This window comes from Triplophysa rosa, linkage group LG22 (genome assembly GCF_024868665.1).
Source record: "Triplophysa rosa linkage group LG22, Trosa_1v2, whole genome shotgun sequence".
Classification (NCBI taxonomy): domain Eukaryota; kingdom Metazoa; phylum Chordata; class Actinopteri; order Cypriniformes; family Nemacheilidae; genus Triplophysa; species Triplophysa rosa.
Genome location: NC_079911.1, coordinates 1,266,566 through 1,289,599, shown reverse-complemented (window position 1 = coordinate 1,289,599; position 23,034 = coordinate 1,266,566). Strand labels below are relative to the sequence as shown.

Here is a 23,034-nt window from a genome sequence, read left to right as displayed (position 1 = left end):
TGTATAACCACTTCCGCATTTGTGTGTTGCCGTAGTTTCTAAAATCTCTGAATATATTTTACAGAGTGGAACAAAAGCACACATGCACATCCTGGGTGCAGAATAATGTGCTTAAAGCATCCTCTATTTTTGAACCGTTGGATATTTTCATTCACAATGAATAGTTTAAAACTATTAGTAAATGCATGTTTTATATGCTCAAAACATAGTGTACTGTGTCCATCCAACAGTTCAGGGAGCCTTTTTTATTCAGAAGTTTAAAATACAGTTACTGTGTGTGTGAATGACGCTTTACCCATGTGATGGACTTTAGTAAACTTGGCCTTGTACTCATAACTTTGTCTTTTGTGTGTTAAAGGAGCAGCAGAAAGAGGGCGAGTGAAGATACAGTCAGTGCAGGTGAACAGCTACAATCTGCACCACGTGTTGCCAACATGGAGGAGGACGAATATAAACAAGACTTTCTCTGTGAGACAAATATTACAAATCTTTTGTTTGTTGTATTATGTTTACACGTTGTCCTCACGGCAGAGCTGCTGGCCTTAAGATATTTAATATTCCAGATTATGAAAAAAAAGATGAAACATCACCATCAAGTTATCTACATGCCCAATCGGGCATGTTGTCATCTATGGCATTTTTTTTACTGTATATGCATACTGTATATAGAAATAGAATTTGACAATTGTGACCCTGGACAATAGGGCTGCAGCTATCGATTATTTTAGTAATCGAGTATTCCACAGATTTTCCATCGATTATTCGGATAATAAATATTTTTTCTTTATTAAAGAGCAATACTAAATATACAAGAGAAAATAAGACGGGTCTCTTAAAATGAGCAACTTATTTGTTTCCTTTTTAGAAAAATTAACATATTTATTGCTGAAATTGCATACATTAATATCTGTGAAAACTAAACCCATGTAGTACATTCCATTGCCATATTACATTCAAAATGCAATATAATACAAATATATAAATAAGAAACATTAATAAAAATAGAAAGAATAATTTCAAAGGTAAACAACTAACTTCAGATTATGCATGATGCATTTAGTTTACCTAAATTAGTTTTAGTTCCTTTTTTTACTATTAAATAGAAATATATTTGTCCACATGAAAATACTGTAGTTAACCAGACTTTTATTTTGGCTGGTTGTCGGAAGACGCTTATTTTTTAGTATGTCAGTTTCTTCACTCAAACAATAAAATGTTCTGAAATAAACTCAGAGCAACTCTGGGGATGAAGTTTGTGTGTTCATGTCCTCATTCAGCACAGACGCAGACAAATTCATGAGCATCACGCGTGTAACACGTTAAACTGTGCAGTTCATTCACTCAGACATGCAGAACAGCCCGATGACATGTGTAAATAACAGGATTCGCCATCCACGAGTCCACATCTAGTTTTATTGACTCAATGCAGCCGGACAACAAGTTTCACTCGAAAAATAGACTAAAACTAAGTAAAATAGCAGTTCACCATTTCAGTAAGCTCTCACTTATTTATCAGCATGAGACATACGTGTGCCGTGTGAACAGACTAAAATACATGTGTCTCACTGTGAATGCGTGAGACTTGAGAGCCCTGTAACATGAACAGAGTTTTGCGGGTTTTGCGTCAGGAATAATGGTCCGTGGGGACAGGGCCATGCACAGAACTTTTGAGGGGCATGTGCTGAAACCGAATAAGGGCACCCCCCCCTCCTTTAATGGTCACATCTTAATGACAAATTAAATCAAACAAATAATAGTCTCAAAAGCTTTAATTTATTCACTGTTAATAACATGTAGTCTAACAGGTATGAAATATACAGAAATTAAACCTTACAGTCTTTATTGCTAAATTCTAAATGAAATACAGAAGAATACTCATTAAAGCTACAAAACACATTCGTTTCTTCATTTTCTTTTGTTCTTAAGATCTTGGTGACAGGAGTCACAGCAGCAGGTTTAAGAATGCGACCCCTTTATGAACTAGCGCTCGCTGCGCAGATCTGACACATTCCCCAGTTTTGCTTTGTGCTTACGAAAATACTTACACAAGATTATGCCTTAAAGCACATTTTGTTGTTTCATTCAAGCACGAAAGAGAACTTAATACTGTTGTGCTGTCTGACACATTCTGACAGAGATTCAGTAAAGGCTGCGTTCCTTTAGCCTGTGTACACACCAGACGGGACTGCTGTAGCGTTGCGCTGCGTCACGCAGCTGGAGAATTGTACATATTAACGTTACCAGTTTTGATGTCATATGAAAGCTGGTTTTAAGCCATTTCCAAATCCAAGTTTTTACAGCGTGAACATGAATCAACTATGTGACCATTCAATACGATTGATTCATAAATGAAGTGTATCATCAATCATAAGTTAAAAAATAAATTTCTTACATGTATTTTACCTAGGTGACGAGGATCACTCAAATGCAGTTAACGTTACAGGGTTCTTGACCAGCGAATGTGTGCAAATTTACATTTTGTAAATAGTCATTAAAACGGCGAATCACCATTTTAATCAACAGGTTACAGCGTTGTTGTAGCTATATGAGTGCTGTTTTCCTGTTGTAAAATACATTTTGCCAAAATCTAATTTATAAAAGATGAAATGCTACTGTGTGAAAATGCTATTAAGTGCAGGCAAATGCTAGCCCTCACTCTAAGTTCCCAAATGTCATGGTTCTGCCCCACCTTGTCTTGCTTTTCTTGACCTAGTGGCAGAACCATGATAGAACCTCTTGTTTTATGTGTAGAGAGTCATTTTGACCCTGTCGGCCTTCGATACTCTCACCGGTCCTTGTCTGTGTTCCCGCCCTTTTGTATCTCTCGTTACTGGTTGTTTATTAGTTCATGCCCCACACCTGTTCCCCTTTGATTTGTCCCTTTATTTAATGCCCCTGTGTTCTCTGTCTTGTGTCGGTTGATTGTGCTGTGTCGTGTTGCTTGGGGTGAGTTCATGTCTTGTCAGTGTAGTCTAGTCTTTTGTAGTTATATGGTAAATGTTATTTTTTAGTCCTGTCTAGTTTAGTTAGTCCGTGTTCCTGTTTATATCTTGGTTATTTTACCCCATCGTGGGTTTTTGTTTTGTCCACGTTTTATTATTATTAAAGTCTTGTTAACCCTTTACCTCCTGTCTGCACTTGGGTCCTCTGTTCTTTGTATCTCTGTCTCACCCGAGAGATCCGTGACACCAAATGTCTCCGACCTCAGATACATAGAAATGAACATTTTAGACATAATGGGCCTCATTCATGAAACGCGAGCAGACCGATTTTTTTGTGTAAATCATTCGTAAACTCGTTTTGACGCAAATTTCCGGATTCATGAAAATATTTGTATTTTCAAAATGTTAGTTGGTATGAAAGAAATGTACACCTGCTCAATACCACGTGTAAGGCCCGATTCACATTTCGTGTCTAAAACCGGACGGAAAACGCAAGCTGCACTGGTTGGTTCTTGTCACATGACCTGCAGTGCGCTTGTGGTTTTCTGAAAAGATGAGATTTTTTCATCTCGATGCGCCGCCGACGCACCTGAAAAAAGAAACCGCGTCGCCCCCTATCTCTACATTTAAAATAAAGAATATGCGCGCAGAAAAGACGCAAAATGTGAATCGGGCCTAAATAGTGTGTAAAACCGCACGTAACTTTCTGTATTCTTTTAGACAAACTGATGACACTGCATTTGTTGCTGATGCACTATGTATCATAATGATAATTCACGAGTTCTTTTGCCCTGTCTTTCATGATTTATTTACTTTTTAACTTTGAGGAAAACGCAGAGCTCGTCACTGTCCTTTTTTACACAGCTGTCGAATCACAGTGGAGAAGAGGCGGTACAAACACTACATTGACCAACCATTATACACAACAATGCAGAAGTTAATATTAATGGTTACTGCATTTTCATATTAAGTAATATTCTTTAAAATAAGATACTAGTTACAAGTAGGCTAACTGTTTTCCGATATTCTAAATCACATCAACCAACGCATCTCCGGAATAATGCGCAGTGCCCCCAAAGAGTTCTCAGGCGCCACCAGCTGGTCGTTTTCAGAAGAGCATCAGGTATTATTATTTTAGCTGGCTAAAAACGCTTTGGTGGACACAGTTTAATTGATTAATTTATTGGTAAGCATGTAGCCTATTAGTATCTTATGCATTTATGCAATATAATGTAGCCAAACTAGATAATGAAGTCCAGAGGATTCCGGCATTCCTAGATACGTAATTTGAGTATCAGTAATTCATAGGCGGGGATTATGTTAATTGTGAATGAGCGTGCATGCGCGCCCTGTTTACGAGTGATTGGAATTCATTAACATACACACATTTTACTATCAAATCTGACGTTTACGAAGTGTTTGTAAATCCGGAGGAAAGTTTTCGGGAAGATCTGTTTTACACGTAAATTACTCGGAATTTACACATATATTTACGAATGTTTCATGAATGAGGGCCAGTACAACGCTGTACTTTCAACGAGGTTGCTACTGAAACCGGGAGCAATACCAACACTTCGTGCCCAGTCCTCATATCCAGCAGAAGCAGTAACGTTAAGTATCACACCTCATATTGCTGCTGATTAGTATTATAAAATTGCCACTCTTAATGTGCTTGTTATCGCGCTATATTGGTAATGTTTCTAACAATAGAAGTACAGCGTCTAACTGTATTTATTGAGGCTGCCCTCACATGCTGTCGGGCTTATCGTAAACAATACGTAAAGTAAGTGTGACAGTACATGATAGAACAACGTTGAAAGCGTAGTATAACTGTAGTAACGCTAAACTATACCTGCTCGACCTCCATGCAGCATTTATTCTCTGGCTCTGTAGTCATTTTACTGCAATTCCCACACGAGCACCTGCACAGCGATTTATACATTATCATGATGGACCATGACCATGAAGAACGTTAATTTCAAAATAACTGCACAATTACAACTAACCATTTGGAAACGTCCTGTTCAATTCTTAAGGTTGTCACTTCTTGTGTCTCTCCATCAGTGTCAGACTCCGGTTCCTACATACAGTATAGGGCTGAACACCACTAACAATTACTGACATTTTGATGTTTTGTTTTGGCATCAGCACAAGTTCCTGAAAATCCGCCCTCCTCTGGAGAGGGGGCTGGGACGAAAAGCTCATTAACATTTAAAGAGATACAAGCAAAATCGGTGCGTTTTTACACTCACTCAAAAACGGGCAACTTCTAGTGATGGGAAGTCCGGCTCTTTTCTGCGAACCGGTTCTTTCGGAGAGTTCGTTTCAATGAACCGGTTCGAAAGACCGGTTCACCGATTCTCTTACGCTCTGACGTAATGACGTCACTCGACCTGACGAAACGCGTCAAGTCTATCATCCCTACCGGCTGGGATGAAAATACACTCGGCACATTCAAATATAAACCAAAACCAGTAATCATAACTTCTGTCAGTTAACACATCACGTCATGATCTGTTTCTTACATATACGTTTTGCAACTAAAGCACCCAAATAGGCACAGTGAAGTGCAGCAAACTATGACATTTTAAGTCTTAAATATAAAAAGTGAATAATTAATCTTCATCAGCATTTTACAGAAACTATATGATCCATGCATAATTCAATACGATTTATGTGTTATTAAATAAACTTACGCTTTTGCCAGATTGCTCCATATATTTTAAGTCCTCGGTTCACATGCGCTCGTAACATTAGCACAGCATCAGTTGTCCACTCTGTTCTGTAGCCTCACGGTGAATCACGCATGCTCACTAGCTAAGCTCATCGGTTCTCACTCACACAGTCGGACCGACTCGGACGTGTCCGAAAGAAGCGGCTCTTCGGTTCGTGTACTGCTGAATCGAAATCTGTTGCGAACAGGCTCTCGACTCGAGAACGAGAACCGCTCTAGCAGTGGCATCCCAGCAAACACAGAACGTTCCCCTAACGTTAGTTTTTGGTTCCCTTTTGGTTATTTTTTTGGGAACCAAAAAATAACGTTCTAAGAACGTTCTTTTCAGGTTTTATTTTTTTGCAACCAGAAAATAACGTTCCCAGAACGTTGCAGGCTGGTTTGTTTTAAATAACCAGAAAATAACGTTCTCTGATGGTTATTTATTGGTTATTTTTTTGCAACCAGAAAGCAACCAGAAAATAACGTTCTCTGATGGTTATTTATTGGTTATTTTTTGCAACCAGAAAATAACCAGAAAATAACGTTCTCTGATGGTTATTTTCTGGTTATTTTTTTGCAACCAGAAAATAACGTTCTCTGATGGTTATTTATTGGTTATTTTTTGCAACCAGAAAATAACCAGAAAGTAACGTTCCCTGATGGTTATTTTCTGGTTATTCTTTTGCAACCAGAAAATAACGTTCTCTGATGGTTATTTATTGTTTATTTTTTTGCAACCAGAAAATAACCAGAAAGTAACGTTCCCTGATGATTATTTTTTGGCTATTTTTTATGGTAAAAATAGTCAAAACTGGTAAACGTCAGTGACGTGAAATACATAAATTATAAGATCACATTAACACATGTTATACTGACCAAATGAAATTAATAAATGTGCCTTTTAATGGCTGAAAATAATAAACTAGTTAAGCTAAATGAAAATGCAATCATATATGTGTATTTCTTTAGTGTGGTTGTCTGTTACTGTATGTGTGCGCGCTCGAGCACGTGCATTCTCCGCTCCGTCGCGCACTTCCGTCATTTAAAAATTAACGGTCATTTCGTTTTACCTCACCCACTAACACATTAGTTTAGCGGTTTATTTATTTTAATTTTTTATTTAAAACCGTACAGATTTGAGAGTAAACTTATATTTTCGTGATTTTCGATTGATTTGACACATCTAAATCAACAGACCATGATGAAAGGACTGAAACTCAGGGCTTTTGATTGTTAAATCTAAAGACGGAGCCGCGCTATACTTCTGTGGTGAGACAATAATATTGTTAGCCTGAAGATAATTCAATGTTTATTCTTCTGTCAATAAAAATCTGCTTTAAATATTGTGTTGAAGTCATTGGTTATTTTATTTCGATATCTATAATGTCTGATGTTGAGGTAGGCCTACACACAGTGTGGTTTTATTAGAAATGGTATACTGTGCTGTTTAAATCGAAAATTAGGCTACTTTAGTGATGAAAAAGGAATTATTAGGCTAAAAGAATAATCTAATGCATTGATTTCATCCTCCATATTGTGTGGGATGATGCAGTTTACTTATTTTAATTAGATTAGATTGCGATGGATAAAAACACAGCATGGATGTATTCATTACTGACGTGTAAATGGACCGAGAAAAATATTTTAGGCTAACGTTCTGGGAACGTTCCCATAACGTTAGTTTCTGGTTCCCAGAAAGTTTTTTTAAGGTTTGTTTTTGGTTATCTTTACGGAAATAAAACGTTAGTTTCATGGTTTCTATAACGTTAGGGTAACGTTCCCCTAACGTTAGTTTTTGGTTCCCAGAACGTTATGGGAACCAGAAACTAACGTTCTATTAACGTAAAGAAAACTTTCCTGGAGAACCAAAAACGAACCTTAGAAAATAACGTTCTGGGAACCAAAAACTAACGTTAGGGGAACGTTCTGGTAACCAAAAACTAACGTTAGGGGAACGTTCTGGGAACCAAAAATTGTTAGCTGGGATGAACGTAAACGGCGCTGCAGATTGGTTTACGTACAGTGATAAGGCAGTAATAAAGTCCTAAACATCTTTCCAATGTGTTTTATAGTATCACACCTCTGTTTTATAAAAATATCTGACTTAGACGCTTTTTATCTGCTTTTAAAATTACACGCATGCGCAGTATCATCGGTTCTGAGTCGGACGTGTCCGAAAGAAGCGGCTCTTCGGTTCGTGTACTACTGAAGAAGCGATTCGCGAACCGGCAACCGGAATCTGCTTGCTTCTCGCACATGATGATTATGTCATGTTTAGATTTATATAATCTTGTTTAGAAATTAAATAAGATGTTCATGAAAACACCATGGATTACTTATGAAACAAATAAATGTTTAGTTTATTATTTTTGCGAACAATTCTTTTTAACCTTTAAAATAATTAACATAAAAGCACAACGCACAAACGTTTTCTGTAATGCATTTTAAGCAACATTAATATAAAGAATATGTTTGTACAAATTATTATGACCATTAAAAAGTGTGATCTGTGTTCAAATGTTTATGTTCATGTTGCAAATGTAGTTTCTTATATGTACAGTAGATATACTAAATCCTATTGAAATCAAGCTGGCTCTATCAGCTAGCTTAGCTATAACCTGAATAGCTTCTCCGCTCGTGCTTAACAGTTCAGTTCAGCGTGTAGTAGTGTACTGTTGGATTTACTGAAAAATCGTTGATACTGGCTGGTTTATTTTGAGTCGGATGGGTTGTCATGCATGTCAAAAGTGAGTAACTGAAGGAATTTGTAGATAAGTGCTTTTTGTAGACGCGAACCGTTTCGAACGATTCAGTCCGATTGAACCGGTTCATTAAAAAGAACCGGTTCAAATGAACGATTCGTTCGCGAACCGGCCATCGCTAGCAACTTCAACATGCTATAATAAATGACCCGCTGGGTATTTTGAGCTAAAACTTCACATACACACTCTGGGGACACCAGAGACTTATTTCACATCTAGTAAAACCATTCGAACAACCTCTCCTTTAAACAACAAGACCTTTATTGAACGTCAACGTTACCCTTGCAAGACGTTCAGCTGCTGTGTGTGGAATGAACTTCAGTAACAGTTCAGTCAAGATAGAAGGGGGTTGGAGCCACAAGGTTTTACTGACAGAGCATATCCAACAAGATTTAGTCACAAGCTCTTTTTAACCTTTTATTGGCTAAATCAGTGTTCGAATTGTGTCAAGGCTCTTGGTGGGTCCCCTAACCAGCCCCCCCCCCTAAAAAAAACGACGGAGCTGCCATTACAAGCATCAATCACATGATAGTTTTGATCATTGTAGTAATCTGACCACATTACATGCATAAATGTCCTTAACATGTTGATAATCCAATAAAAGAGATCCACGCGAGGTAGAGATTAAAAGACATTTCTTTTTTTTTGCAGTGACCATGCTTTTGATCTTGCTGTTAATTTTTTTATTTTGCATTGCAGCCTAGATTTTTTTTTAAATAAAATTTTGCCTAGGTTTGGTGTCTTTCTTGCTGAGATTTCACTCATTGTAAAATTCTTAAACTTATTTCTAGCAATAAGAATAACAAGTTTTTCAAAATGTATGATAACATTTTTCTTACTAATTGAGATTTTCCTGCACTCTTATTTTCCTTATTTTTTTCTTGTCCTTTGATACTTGTTCTTTATATTATTGTAATATGGTGCTGTTCCCTTTTTTTGGAATATTATTAAAAATCATTGGAGCCAGTGAGGGAGTATATCACCTCATGCAGAAGCATATATGAGCGTTTTAAATGTGATTCATCTCTTGATAATGTAGATCAAGTATATGAAAATAACCCATATGAACCAATGCAGAATAAGAAAAATGAATGTCATTCCTTTGGGCAAAAGCAGACGGGTAGCCTTCTTGTCAAAGTCGGAGCTCATATTTGCAGATGGGAGTGCAAAATAATCTCTGATGAATGCAAAAGTTTTCTGAGGGAAAGAAAAATATTCTTGGGGAAACGCAAAAGTTTTGCAAAGGAATGCAATGTTGATATTTTCACTGCCTTTCTGATTTTTCCACCACCTGTATGTCCCTTTAGTGGCTCAGTACCGCATCGCATCTGTTTTGACAATGTGAGATAACATCGTACATAAAGAAATACTTGCATATCAAAATTATACTAGGTTAACTGTAAAGTTTTAAGATAAACGCTTTCAATATGAGAGGATCCGCACGCAGCCAGTGTCTTGCTGCGACATCTCTGTACATGTCTACATTGAACACTGTGTGGCACACTTGAGCATGCTGATCCCCTCAAAGTGCTTCTGCTACTAAAAAGAAGGGAATTTATAGACCATTTCACCCTGCATATCACCTTTCACTTTCAAATCTTTTTCTTTGTTTTATATTCATACAGATTGTGAAGAGTGTCAGTCATTTTTCATCGGTGAATGTGACGTTCATGGTGCTCCATTGTTCATTCCTGACACCCTTGTGCCTGTGGGGGCTGCAGACCGGGCCAGACTTACCCTTCCTGCTGGACTGGAGGTTCAAACATCCAACATTCCCAATGCAGGACTCGGGGTGTTTAACCAGGGTGAGATTCTTCCTGTTGGAGCACATTTTGGCCCTTATGAGGCAGAAGCAAGCAAAAAGGAGGAAGCTATCAACAGTGGATTCTCATTTGTGGTGAGCCTGTTGCCTGAAAAAGCAGTTTTTTTCCACATAGAAATGTTTTTTCATACAGAAACTGTGAACATTTTTGAGATAGATGTAGAGTACTAACTCCAACAATGACTTTACGTGATACATCATTAAAATGTGGTTTAAAAGAAAGTTTACAATCAAGTCATTACCACGATATTTAATAGTATTCACTTATTTATGTATAAATGTCTTTACATGAAACGACACAGGAACAAGTTTTGGATTTAAGTTTCTGTCTAGAACCCAAAAAACATAATATATTATTGATCCCTAATTCATTCCAAAAGCCAGTCTTGTAAAATATTGAAATCGGACAAAGTATTAAAAAAAAACTGAAATATGCCTCTCTCAGATTACACAAATTCAGTCTGATTTTGGCACAATTTGTGTTTTTTGGTCAGAGTGATTTGTAAAAGACGTTGGGGCTAGGGTCGTAAGATTCAATCTTTTCCTCCCATATACAGGCGGGGACAAAAACTCCCTGGTAAATAAGAGTAAAGAATGCTGTGAAAATAAATCTGCCTTGTTAATGCTTTTGATCTTTTATTTAAAAAATCACAAAAATCCAATGTTTCATTGAAGTAAAACAACTTAAAATCTTAAAACAACTTAAAAAGGCCGAAATCACATTATGAAATTAGTGGGGGGTTTTTTATACACTCTAGCCAAAATTGTATTATTTTTTATACCTCAATTTGCAAGAAGACCAGCTCAGATTTTTCTCTTATAATGTCTGATGAGGTTGAAGAATGCATGACAAGTGATCTTAGACTATTCCTCCAAACAGAATCTCTTCAGATCCATCATATGTTGGTGCTCCCTCTTCTTCAGTTCACCCCACTCATTTTCTATAGTGTTTAGATCAGGGAACTGGGAGGCAGGATCTTGATTTTGTGCTCAGTGAGTACATTTTTGTTGATTTTGATGTTTGTTTTCAACCAATGTCCTGATGGAAGATCTAATCACGACCCATTATACGATCTCTAGCAGAGCAAGGTTTTGATTTTTTATCTCTTGGTATTTTATATAAACATGATGCCATGTATTTGAACAAGATGTCCAGAACCTCTGGTATAAAAGTAGGTCCACAATGAAGATCCGGTGATATATTTAACTGTGGATATGGTGCAATTTTTATCCCTGTGTGCACCAAACCTATCTTGTGTTATTGCTGCCAAAAAACTCTATTTCATTTCATGTGGCCATAGACCCCAGTCCTGGTTGAAGTTCCAGTATGGCAGATTAAGAGTTTATTTTTGCATGAGAGCAGAAGATTTGTTTCTTGAACAGTGTCCCAAACAAATTGTGGTGATGGAGGTGAAGTTTTCCTTAATTTTTATTAAATGCTTTCTGACATCAAAATTCAAATGATTTCTGCGATTCTTTATCTGTGATCCTTGAGGGGTCTTTGGCCACTTAAATTCTATTTCCATTTATTTAAATTCTATTTATTCTCCTGTGCAACAAGAAGTTATGACTGGACAACATCTTGTTTCTAATCACTTTGGTGTGCTAAGAACCCCCCCCCACTTTCAGTTGTTTTACTTCAATGAAATTCATTCAAGGAATGTTTGTGTTTTTTTAAATAAAAGATCAAAAGGAGAACCAATGCAGATTTATTTTCATGGCATTCTTTGCTTGTTTTTACCAAGGGGATAATATTTTTGTCCCCAATTGTAGTAAGTCACAGTAAAAGACAACCAACGCTATGTCTGTAATGCTTCACATCATTATGATTAGTGGCTGCACTTTGCAACACACGGTGAGTGCTGGGAAAATGTCCCGCTGTTCTCGTGGGTGCAATGCGCTCATCGAGGAGGGGGACGGACACGATGTCTGCCTCAAGTGTTTGGGTCTCTGGCACACTGAGGCAGCATTTGTGGATACGTCATGCCGGCACTGCGGACAGGAGTCCCCATAGGGCAGGAGTTGTTGGCTGTGCTACTTGCACTGAGGAGGCTGCAGCCCCTCGTGCAGGCCAAGCACGTGCTGGTACGGTCAGACAGCACAACTGCCATAGCGTCTATCAATCGCCAGGGTGGCATATGCTCACGGCAGCTAACACAACTCGCCCGTCGCCTCCTCCTTTGGAGTCAGCAGGTGACAACGTCCTTGCGGGCCACATGCATCCTGGGCGACCTGAACCAGACAGCCGACGCACTCTCTCGTCAGTCGATGCCTCACGGAGAGTGGCGACTCCATCCCGCACAGTCCGGCTCATATGGGAGTGGTTCGGCCAGGCGCAGGTGGACCTGTTTGCCTCCCTGGACTCCACCCATTGCCCGCTTTGGTACTCCCTGACCAAGGGTCCCCACGGCACGGATGCTCTAGCGCACAGCTGGCCGCGGGACAAGTGGAAGTACGCCTTCCCCCCCAGTGAGCCTTATTGCACAGGTTCTGTGCAAGGTCAGGGAAGAGGAGCATCAAGTGTTACTAGTTGCGCCCTACTGGCCCAACCGGACTTGGTTCTCAGAGCTGATGCTTCTGACGACAACTCCCCCCTGGCCGATTCCCCTGACGAAGGACCTTCTTTCGCAGGGGAAGGGCACGTTGTGGCACCCGAGACCAGAACTCTGGAACCTCCATGTCTGGCTCCTGGACGGGACGAGGAGGTCCTGAGTGGGCTACCCCCGGCGGTGGTTGAGACCATAACTCAGGCTAGGGCCCCTGCCACTAGGTGGCTGTACGCCTTGAAGTGGCGCCTCTTCTCGTCCTGGTGTTCTTCTCGAGCAGAAGACCCACAGAGATGCTTGATCGGGAACGTGCTGTCCTTCCTACAAGAGAGACTTCCACACTGAAAGTGTATGTAGCCGCCATCGCCGCACATCACAAACCAGTTGCTGGCAAGTCTCTAGGACAGCACGACCTGGTCATTAGGTTCCTAAGGGGTGCGAGAAGGCTGAATCCGCCTCATCCGCGCTCCGTACCCTCTTGGGACCTTGAAGTGGGACCTCTCCTGGTGGCGCTTGCCTCCATCAAGAGGGTAGGGGACCTACAAGCATTCTTTGTGTCCACAGAGTGCCTGGAATTCGGGCCTGGAGACTCTCACGTGATCCTGGGACTACGGCCTGGCTACGTGCCCAAAGTTCCCACCACTCCTTTTCGGGACCAGGTGGTGAACTTGCAGGCGCTCCCCACTGGGGAGGAAGACCCAACCCATCCGTGTTGTGTCCAGTATGCGCATTGCGCCTCTACTTGGATCACACGCAGAGCTTCAGAAGCTCTGAGCAGCTCTTTGTCTGTTCTGGAGGTCAGCAGAAGGGGAGGGCTGTCTCCAAACAGAGACTGGCGCACTGGATCGTGGATGCCTCAAGATCGCCCGTGCCCGTTGGCAGTGAGGGCACACTCCACCTAAAGTGTAGCCTCCTCGTGGGCACTGGCTCAGGGCGCCTCTCTGGCAGACATCTGCAGAGCTGCGGGTTGGGCTACGCCCAACACCTTCGCGAGGTTCTACAACCTCCGAGTGGAACCAGTGTCAGCCCGTGTCTTGCAGGGCAACAGGTAAGAAACGGCGACCGGTAGGGCGTACGCCTGCGAAAGCGCCTTCCCCCCTTCCCTCTAGGTGGGTCAGTGCGCTATTTCCACCTCCCTTCCCCCCACTGGGTGAAGAATAGGCATTCCATCCATCACTAAGCACCTACCTTCAGGGCTGCTCTGCCCAGCCCGGCCCCCTTAGGCCGGGTACCAGTTGAGTTATCTACCACATAGCTCTAACCTGACCTAGTGCTCCAGACGTGGTAACCCCCCCACTGGGTGGTTCCGTCTGATGTATTCTTATGAGTGGTTCCCACCTTGCGGTTAACTCCTTCAGTCCGCACATTTATCCCATGAGTTCTCCCCTGATGGTGAGACCATGTTGGTGTCTCCACTAATCTCCTCCCTACGGCAGGAAGTGGTCTTTGTAGCGCATTTCCTCAGTGAGGAAATAACGATTACTCAGTGGCCCTTACGGTGTCGGACGGCTTCTCACTGTTAGAGAAACAATGCCTCCGCCTGTGATGGCCGGTGGTAGGGGGCTTCCCACCTTTTTGGTAAAAGCTCTGGGGCCCCCCTACCTCTCCACTGGATGGTCACAAATTTCACGATGGCGCTCACGTCTGACACTCCTAGGCCAGTCAGCGTCGCCTCGCTAGAGATTGTGACGCGGCACAGCGCCGTGGCATTTCCAGAGGAACCCCATCTGTCGGTTCGACACAACGTCAAGAGACCGACAGAAAGGGAACGTCTTGGTTACGTATGTAACCTCAGTTCCCTGATGAAGGGAACGAGACGTTGTGTCCTTCATGCCACAACGCTGGCCGCCCACCGCAGTGGGGGCTCCTCAGCCCAAAAGGTGAATGAATGAGCACGCCGTCTTCCTTTTATACCCGGATATCCGGGGCGGAGTCCGGCATGCAAATTTCATTCGCCAATTTCATTGGCCTTTTCAAAGTAGTCAGAAGATGATAGGTTCTCAAGGCAAACCCCATCTGTCGGTTCGACACAACGTCTCGTTCCCTCCATCAGGGAACTGAGGTTACATACATAACCAAGATGTTATCTTCAGGGTTTAAATTGCACCGGGGCCATCCTGGCGTTTCGTGCCAGTTTGTGGCACAAATTATGAAATTATGTAATTTTACTCAAATTCAAGCACTAAATGCGTTTTTTCATGGTGTCTAAGGCAAAAACAATGCACAAGTTAATGGATCATCTCAATCATGGCCAAATGCTGAGTGACATTTTGACAAAAAATAAATTAATACACACTATACACAAATAATACATGAAATTATGTGGTTGTTAATCCAAGTTTTATTCCCCCTACAACTACTCATGTTACTGTAATTCATAGGCGTAATTTGCGGGTGGATGGGTTGGTCATGTCCCCACCACTTTTTGCCAAAGTCAATTTTGTCCCCACCACTTATTGTAAGAAATAAAAAATACGGAGCGTCTATTTACCGTGCAAGTAGCCCGTTTTGTAAGCAGAGGCTATTTATACTAACTCCGCCCATCAGTTTCAGATTCGAATAGACAAAATGTAAGAAAGGCACACGAAACTTAACTGCTCCGGTGGCGTAGAGCGTAAAGCAAGTGTTACCTGCTTCATGTCGTCGTGGGTTCGCGACTGCTGTTTGCTGAACTTTTTCCCTATCACATATCAGATTGTAAAGGTATTTATTTTTAATAAAATGATGAAAATATTTGAAAATGGCTGTTTAAGTCATACATGTACCAAACATTTTGCGCTTAATTGCACTTTGGTGCTATATATTCGTCCTTATTGAGGGGGGGTAGATGGGGGTCCATTTTGTAAAGCAGAAATGGAGGCGAAACAGATCCGAGAGAAATATAAAAAGGAGAATTAAAAACAAAACAAAGAGAAGGAAAGAAAGAAAAGTACCGTGTGGGAGCATTTCAGTGAAGTGGTTAACGAGTATGACTCAAGTGCTGGGTATGTAATATTCAACTACTGTGAAGCATTGTGTGTATATGAAAGCCACAAGACTGGTACCTCGAATATGGTACATCATGTGAGTGCTAAATCGAAAGATTAGATTTAAGAATTTGCAGACACGTTTTCCAGTCATTCGTGTGGGTTTGTGTGTTGCAGTCACAGAATCGGCGATATTCAAAGTCTGAAGGGAGTAAAGCCTGTGTTTATTTTATTAAGAAAATGTAAGCTAATCTGGCCAAAGAGAACTTTTGTTTTATAAATAAATGTTCATTTAAAAGCATTTTACGATCAGCGTATTATTTTACTATCAGAGATTGGCAGATTAGTTCTAACGTCACTGAATCTGATAACATCATGCTTGAAACAAAGAATTAGAGTAATTAAAGTGACGATCGGGTGCAGGACGGGTGCGGATATCTATATCAGAGAAAATTATACGTGCGGGCGGGTGGATCATTTATTTGAAGCAGCGGATGCTGGTGACATCTTAGCTCATCCGCGCATCTCTAGAGCGTATCAAACAGTGGCTTTGCGCACTTGAAAGTCACTGTGGGAAAGGGACACAATACCAAGGCTCGTCTGAGATCAGGAGAAATATTGAGTTTTTGTATCACTCTGTTGGCCAAGTGTCATCCAAACTGCTATATCATGAAGTAAAATCGCCCATCTCTCTCCAGAGTCACTACATCAAGTGCTCTGCCCTTATTAGTGAGTAGGGAACATGAATGCCATCGGAACGCGTGCGAAGCAGTTTGTGCATTACCAGTTATAATGTTGTAAATAACGTTCAGTTTCTTGCACAGATCGATCGATTTGTTTAAACTAGACGTCATTAATAACACAAAAGAAGCCGCAAGGATTACTTTTATGTTACCTCTATCTGTATTTTGAACTTTTAAAGACATGAACCTGTGGACTTGCATTTTATGAAAAACCAGGTAAAAATCTTTATTGTTCTCCCTAAGAAATAATGTCACATACATCTTGGATGGCTTGAGGTTGAGTAAATGTAGCTCTCCTGTAGCTCAGTGGTTAGAGCATGGAGATAGCAACGCCAAGGTCATGGGTTTGATCCCAGGGATTGCACGTACTCTGATACAAATGTATAATACTATGCAATGTAAGTCACTTTGGATAAAAGCGTCTGCCAAATGCATAAATGTAAATGAACAGCCAGCTCCTCTACAGATATGTCCTGTTAATGCTTAATTTTGGTTACAAATGTTGTGCATTTTTTGCATGCAGTATTTTGGGCTCTTATTTATTAATTTCTGCATTATGGGGCCTGCTACACATGATTGAACAGTGTCGGAATTGCATGAATGGTTTTAACTGGAAAACTGAGCTCATGATGGACAGACCAACAGACAGAACAACAGTTTGTGTTTAAAACATATTAAATGGTTATTTTGTCTGAGTTGTATCCATTAATATATTTTACCAATAAGGTAAAGATGTATTTTGTTAAAAGTAGCTATTTTCTATATACAGTATCTCACAGAAGTCAGTACACCCCTCACATTTTAGTAAATATTTTATTATATCTTTTCATGTGACAACACTGAAGAAATTAAACTTTGCTACAACATAAAGTAGTTAGTGCAGAGCTTGTATAACCATGTCAATTTGCTGTCCCCACAAAATAACTCAACACACAGCCATTAATGTCTAAAGCAGTCCAGTCTCCGAAGGGAGGGTATCATACTCTGCTTCAGTATGTCACAGTACATGTTGGCATTCATGGTTCCCTCAATGAACTGTAGCTCCCCAGTGCCGGCAGCACTCATGCAGCCCCAGACCATGACACTCCCACCAACATGCTTGACTGTAGGCAAGACGCACTTGTCTTTGTACTCCTCACCTGGTTGCCGCAACACACGCTTGACACCATCTGAACCAAATAAGTTTATCTTTGTCTCATCAGACCACAGGACATGGTTCCAGTAATCCATGTCCTTAGTCTGCTTGTCTTCAGCAAACTGTTCGCGGGATTTCTTGTGCATCATCTTTAGAAAAGGCTTCCTTCTGGGACGACAGTCATGCTGACCAATTTGATGCAGTGTGCGGCGTATGGTCTTAGCACTGACAGGCTGACCCCCCCACCCCTTCAACCTCTGCAGCAATGCTGGCAGCACTCATACGTCTATTTCCCAAAGACAACCTCTGGATCTGACGCTGAGCATGTGCACTCAACTTCTTTGGTCGACCACGGGGAGGCCTGTTCTGAGTGGAACCTGTTCTGTTAAACCGCTGTATGGTCTTGGCCACCGTTCTGCAGCTCAGTTTTAGGGTCTTGGCATTCTTCTTATAGCCGAGGCCATCTTTATGTAGAGCAACAATTCTTTTTTTCAGATCCTCAGAGAGTTCTTTGCCATGAGGTGCCATGTTGAACTTCCAGTGACCAGTATGAGAAAGTGAGATAACACCAAATTTAACACACCTGCTCCCCATTCACACCTGAGACCTTGTACTGTAACACTAACAAATCACATGAGACCGGGGAGGGAGCCAGTGGAGAGAGATTAAAAGGGACGTCACATGAGCCCTTTTGGGCTCTTGGAAGACGAGGCGTACTGCTGCATTCTGGACCAGCTGGAGTGGTTTGATAGCCTTTGCAGGAAAACAAGCAAGGAGAGCGTTGCAGTAGTCCAACCTTGAGATTACAAGGGCCTGGACAAGGAGTTGTGCTGCATGCTCAGTGAGATAGGGTCTAACCTTTCTAATGTTGAATAAGGCAAATCGGTATGACCGCGTTGTCTTTGCAATGTGATCACTAAAGGACAGCTGGTTATCAAATATGACTCTGAGGTTCCTGGCTGTTTTGCAAGGAGTGATTATGTTGTTGCCAAATTGGATGGTGAGATCGTCTTGCAGGTAGTTCTGTCTTGGCAGGGTTTATCTGGAGGTGATGCTCTTTCATCCAAGCTGAGATGTCTTTAAGGCAGGCTGTAATGCGAGCTGCTACAGTGGTATCATCTGGGTGAAATGAGATATACATCTGGGTGTCATCAGCATAACAGTGATAGGAGAAGCCACGTGCCAGTATGATGGGTCCTTAGGATGTTGTGTAGATGGAGAAAAGAAGTGGTCACAGCTCTGATCCCTGAGGGACCCCAGTGATCATGTGGTTAGCAGTGGACAGCGAGCCCCTCCATTGCACCCTGAAAGATCTGCCGGAGAGGTACAATTTGAACCATAGGAGGGAGGAGTACCTGAGATTTCTAGTGATGAAAGGGTTGCTAGCAGTATCTGGTGATTGACAGTGTCGAATGCTGCAGATATGTCAAGCAGAATCGGAACAGAGGATTTAGATTCCGCCTTGACTAGCCGCAGTGCTTCTGTGACCAATAGCAGTTCTCACCCCTGAAACTTAACCAATCATCTGATGAAATATTGACATTAATATCATAAATGTGCGAATAATCTATTAATGGCCTAAATGAACGACTACTAGTCGACTACAAAAATCTCTAGTCAGGTGCAGCCCTAATTCACCTACATGTCTTCGGAAACACAAATTAAGATGTTGATGTTGAAGTTGATGACATCACGAGCAGTGTTGTGCAAGTTACTTCCAAACTGTAATACATTACAGATTACTTGTTACTGTTATTTAAAAGTAATCCCTTACTTTACAATATTACTGTCTCAGAATTGTAATATGTTACATGACTCCTGTATTACTTTTGAGTTACTTTCACCAAAATAACTACAGAAGTAGAACTTAACATTCTAAATGACAAAATGTCTTCGTATTTTTTGTATTTCAAAATACAAAATACTTTTTGCCAATCAACCTCTTTATTAGTCTGCTGATTTCTTGAATTAACTAGGCTATACACAAATAAATACAAAAATATACTAAGATTAAATGCATTTAAATACAAAATACTATTACAAAATAATAGTATTTTGTATTTCAAATGGATGTATTTTAAACACTGCCCATCCATGCAATAAGGAGGTTGACTGGCAAAAAGTATTTGTTTCAACATACAAAAATACTGAGATTATGGTTAGGGTTATATTTATTGCTATATTTACTTATCTGAATGGTTTCCTAGGTATTGTATATATGTTTTGTTCTGATGAACTCAAAAGATGTTTTGGGGGATTTAGGAAAGCAAACAATTCTAGGTCACCTTTGACTACCATTATAATCTTTTATGCTATGGTAGTCTTTTCCAACATTCTACCAAATATCTTTGTGTTCAACCGAACAAAGAACTTTATACAGGTTTAGAAAAACTAGTGAGTAATTCATTACAGAATTTTAATTTTTGGGTGGAGTGTCCCTTTCAAAAAGATCCCATGTGTGCTTGAGGCCACGCACGGAAATGGACGAGAAACGTGTTTTCTCTTCGTAAGACATGCAATAAATTTAACCATGCTTATTTCTTAAGCAAGTTTTTGCATATGTATAATGTGTACAAGCACGTCAATGTTTTAGTTGTTCTAGACTGCGTATAGCCGTGCTCAAACGTGATATTTGGCAGCCGGAAGAATCAACGGTTGTACACTTACGCGTGATTTCTTTCATTGTGCAACATGACATGCACCGAAACATTGGTAAAAACATAATTCGGATGCATTGTCTAATACCACCGCTATATTTTCCTCTTTGGTTGAGCTGAGCTCCCTGTACTGTAGCCTGTCTGTCAGACGCTCGTAGGGTTGGGAATCGTTTCAATTTTAGCGATTCCAATTCTGATTCTGCTTATCGATTTCGATTCTTATCGATTCCCAGTTTCGATTCCACAGTTGAAGTAAAACATTTAGATATCAACCTGTATGATCATTTAGCCTGCTTATTGACTTATGAGCACCGTTTTGTGTATATTTAAACATAGAAACGCACCTTTTCTGATTTATTACAATTTGTATTATCATAGTTGAACTACATCATGGTTAAACTGCAGTTACTATAATGCAACTATGGTTAATTTGTGATTCCTGTGCTTTAATACAAATTCTATAGCTAAACTATGCTTACTACAGTAAAAAATATTGATAATTTTCATAAGGGCTTTTATTGAGATATCAGCAGATCATGCAACGCATGTACTTTTCTGAAAATATGCACACAGGAATTGATAAGAGGAATTCAAATTTTAATCTCAAGTATCCGATTCCTATTCCTTTAAATTCCGATCCGATTCCTAGCCTTTCGATTCCGATTCCAAATTGGAATTTATTTTCGATTCCCAACCCTAGACGCTTGTTCCCCACACTTTTGAGAACAGGTCCGGTCCTGGAGTTGCCAGATATTCATCTGAGTATGAATACACATTTACCCTTAGAAAATAAATAAACATTTTGGCGGCCGCTTATTTATGGGAAATCAGACCAATAAATTATAATAAATCTAAATTCTGTTTTTTTATTCATCTTGGTCAGGATTAAGGCGATATAATTTTCCATACACGAAATGTAACAGAATGATCACAAAATGATCCACAGGGATGCTCCAAAAGCAATCAGACATCATAACAGCTACCCTTTGAAACAACAAAGAAGCGATTGTGTTTGACGATGATGGGCTCATTCTCAGGCTCGGGTGCTGGCACTTGTCGCTTCAGGCTCTCCATCTGCAGTGGGCTCTGGCTGATGCTCCATGCAGCGGGGTGATGGCTGACTAGTCTCTGGGTTGGGAGTGGGGCTGGAGATGTCCTCAGCTGGGCACACGGAGAAGAAGAGTTCATTTCTCTCCAGCGCCACTCCACAAAGGCGGCGAAATCCTGTCTGGGACCGTCCGTTGTGTAGGGTATGGTCGGATCAAAGTTTACCATCTGTGATCGTAAAACACAGCAACCTCTCAGCAGGACTACGACCAGGCACCAACAAGTCTGGCCAAATGTCCTATTCTCAACACCTTCATCTAAACCAGGACAGATTCGGATACTCTCCCCTAGACTTCAAAGGAGGTTCTTGGGGGAGGACAGGACTGTTCACCAAAGTGAGAAAAGCCATGTGGCCCCCAGGGACTGAGAGCCTCAAAGTCTTCCAAAAGATTCTCTCTTTCTCGTTCCTTAGCCACAAAAGACTGGTTTAAAGTGTATACACATGAATCTCCNATTTATTTATTAGATATTATTTATTATAATGATCTTGCTTGGTCTATAAACACCATGCACTGTGCTGTGTTTTACCTTTCTGTGTTTTTCTTATTTGCTCCTGTAAAGCTGCTTTGGAACAATGCACATTGTGAAAAGCGCTATATAAATAAAATTGAATTGAATTGAATTGAATCTGGTAAAGACCACACCAAATGTTTTCCCTTGAAATGCAGAGGGGGAAATCTTTTGTGGCGCAACCACCCCTACAATGATCGTCTGTGATGTTCTCACAAACAGCATTCACAGCATCTAACCGAGATATATGATCATATGGTTGATAGTAATACAGTTTCCACCATACTTACAAGAACTCTTCCCTTGGATTCAGGAATGGGGAGTACAGTGGAAAGAACTTATCCTTTCAAATGCAACAAACCATTCCCTATGTTTGTTCATTCCACAAAGCTATTTATGGAATATACATGGCATGCATGATCTGGCATATTTTGGCAGAAATTGAATGGGTCATTTAGCATGTGATGGCTCACACAGTCAAAAATTTAAGTTGTGAACAGTTTAACAGTTTCACTTTCATCATGTTGCAGTTATTGTGCAAACTTGGCACATATGTACCAAAAAGGAAATTCAAATCGGTGATACAAAGTGACATACAGTATGAAATATGTGCATGGTATAGTTGTCTTTCTGTTCAAACTAAACTAGACTGGTCAGATTGATATCTAGGTGTTCTAAAATTGTGGGTCAAATGTTGGAGCCAAGTTTTATTAGGCTGTATGAGAAACAAATACAGCTGTCTCTGGCAGATAAAATCATGGCTGATCCTTCCCATATTCTGCACGAGGAATACCAGCTTCTGCCTTCAAATAGAAGATTGAGACCTTTTCAGGGCCTGGCGCCCACTCTCACAGAAAAAGTTTCCTCTCTCTCTGTGTTTTCTCCTCTCCCCGCAGCACTCTCGACACGATGGTGTCTCGAGCGAGTCCACACTGTGCTGCCTTCTGCAACCTCCACTGGACGTTGCGTCGGCTGGAGACAACAAGCAGGTAAGTCGCAGATCCGTCAACCTCCCTGGGGTTCTGCCCTGCGTGAGGTGACCGCTCTGCCAGACACTGAACCACCCCCCCATAGGACGGTGAAGCAGATCGTCCCTCTAGTTCCTCTGTCACGGTACTTAGGCGCTTG

The 23,034-nt window shown here is 40.8% G+C and overlaps 1 protein-coding gene across 1 annotated transcript in view; it reads left to right on the top strand.

The window, feature by feature from the left end:
• The window catches only part of LOC130545911 (zinc finger protein 883-like), a 52,556-nt gene that overhangs the window by 5,927 nt on the left and 23,595 nt on the right, over positions 1–23,034 (top strand). The window contains exons 3-4 of the mRNA XM_057320839.1: positions 359–468; positions 10,046–10,317. Of these exons, the coding sequence (XP_057176822.1) occupies positions 435–468; positions 10,046–10,317 (306 nt within the window). The 5' untranslated portion in view covers positions 359–434. The remainder of the gene's footprint in view (positions 1–358; positions 469–10,045; positions 10,318–23,034) is intronic.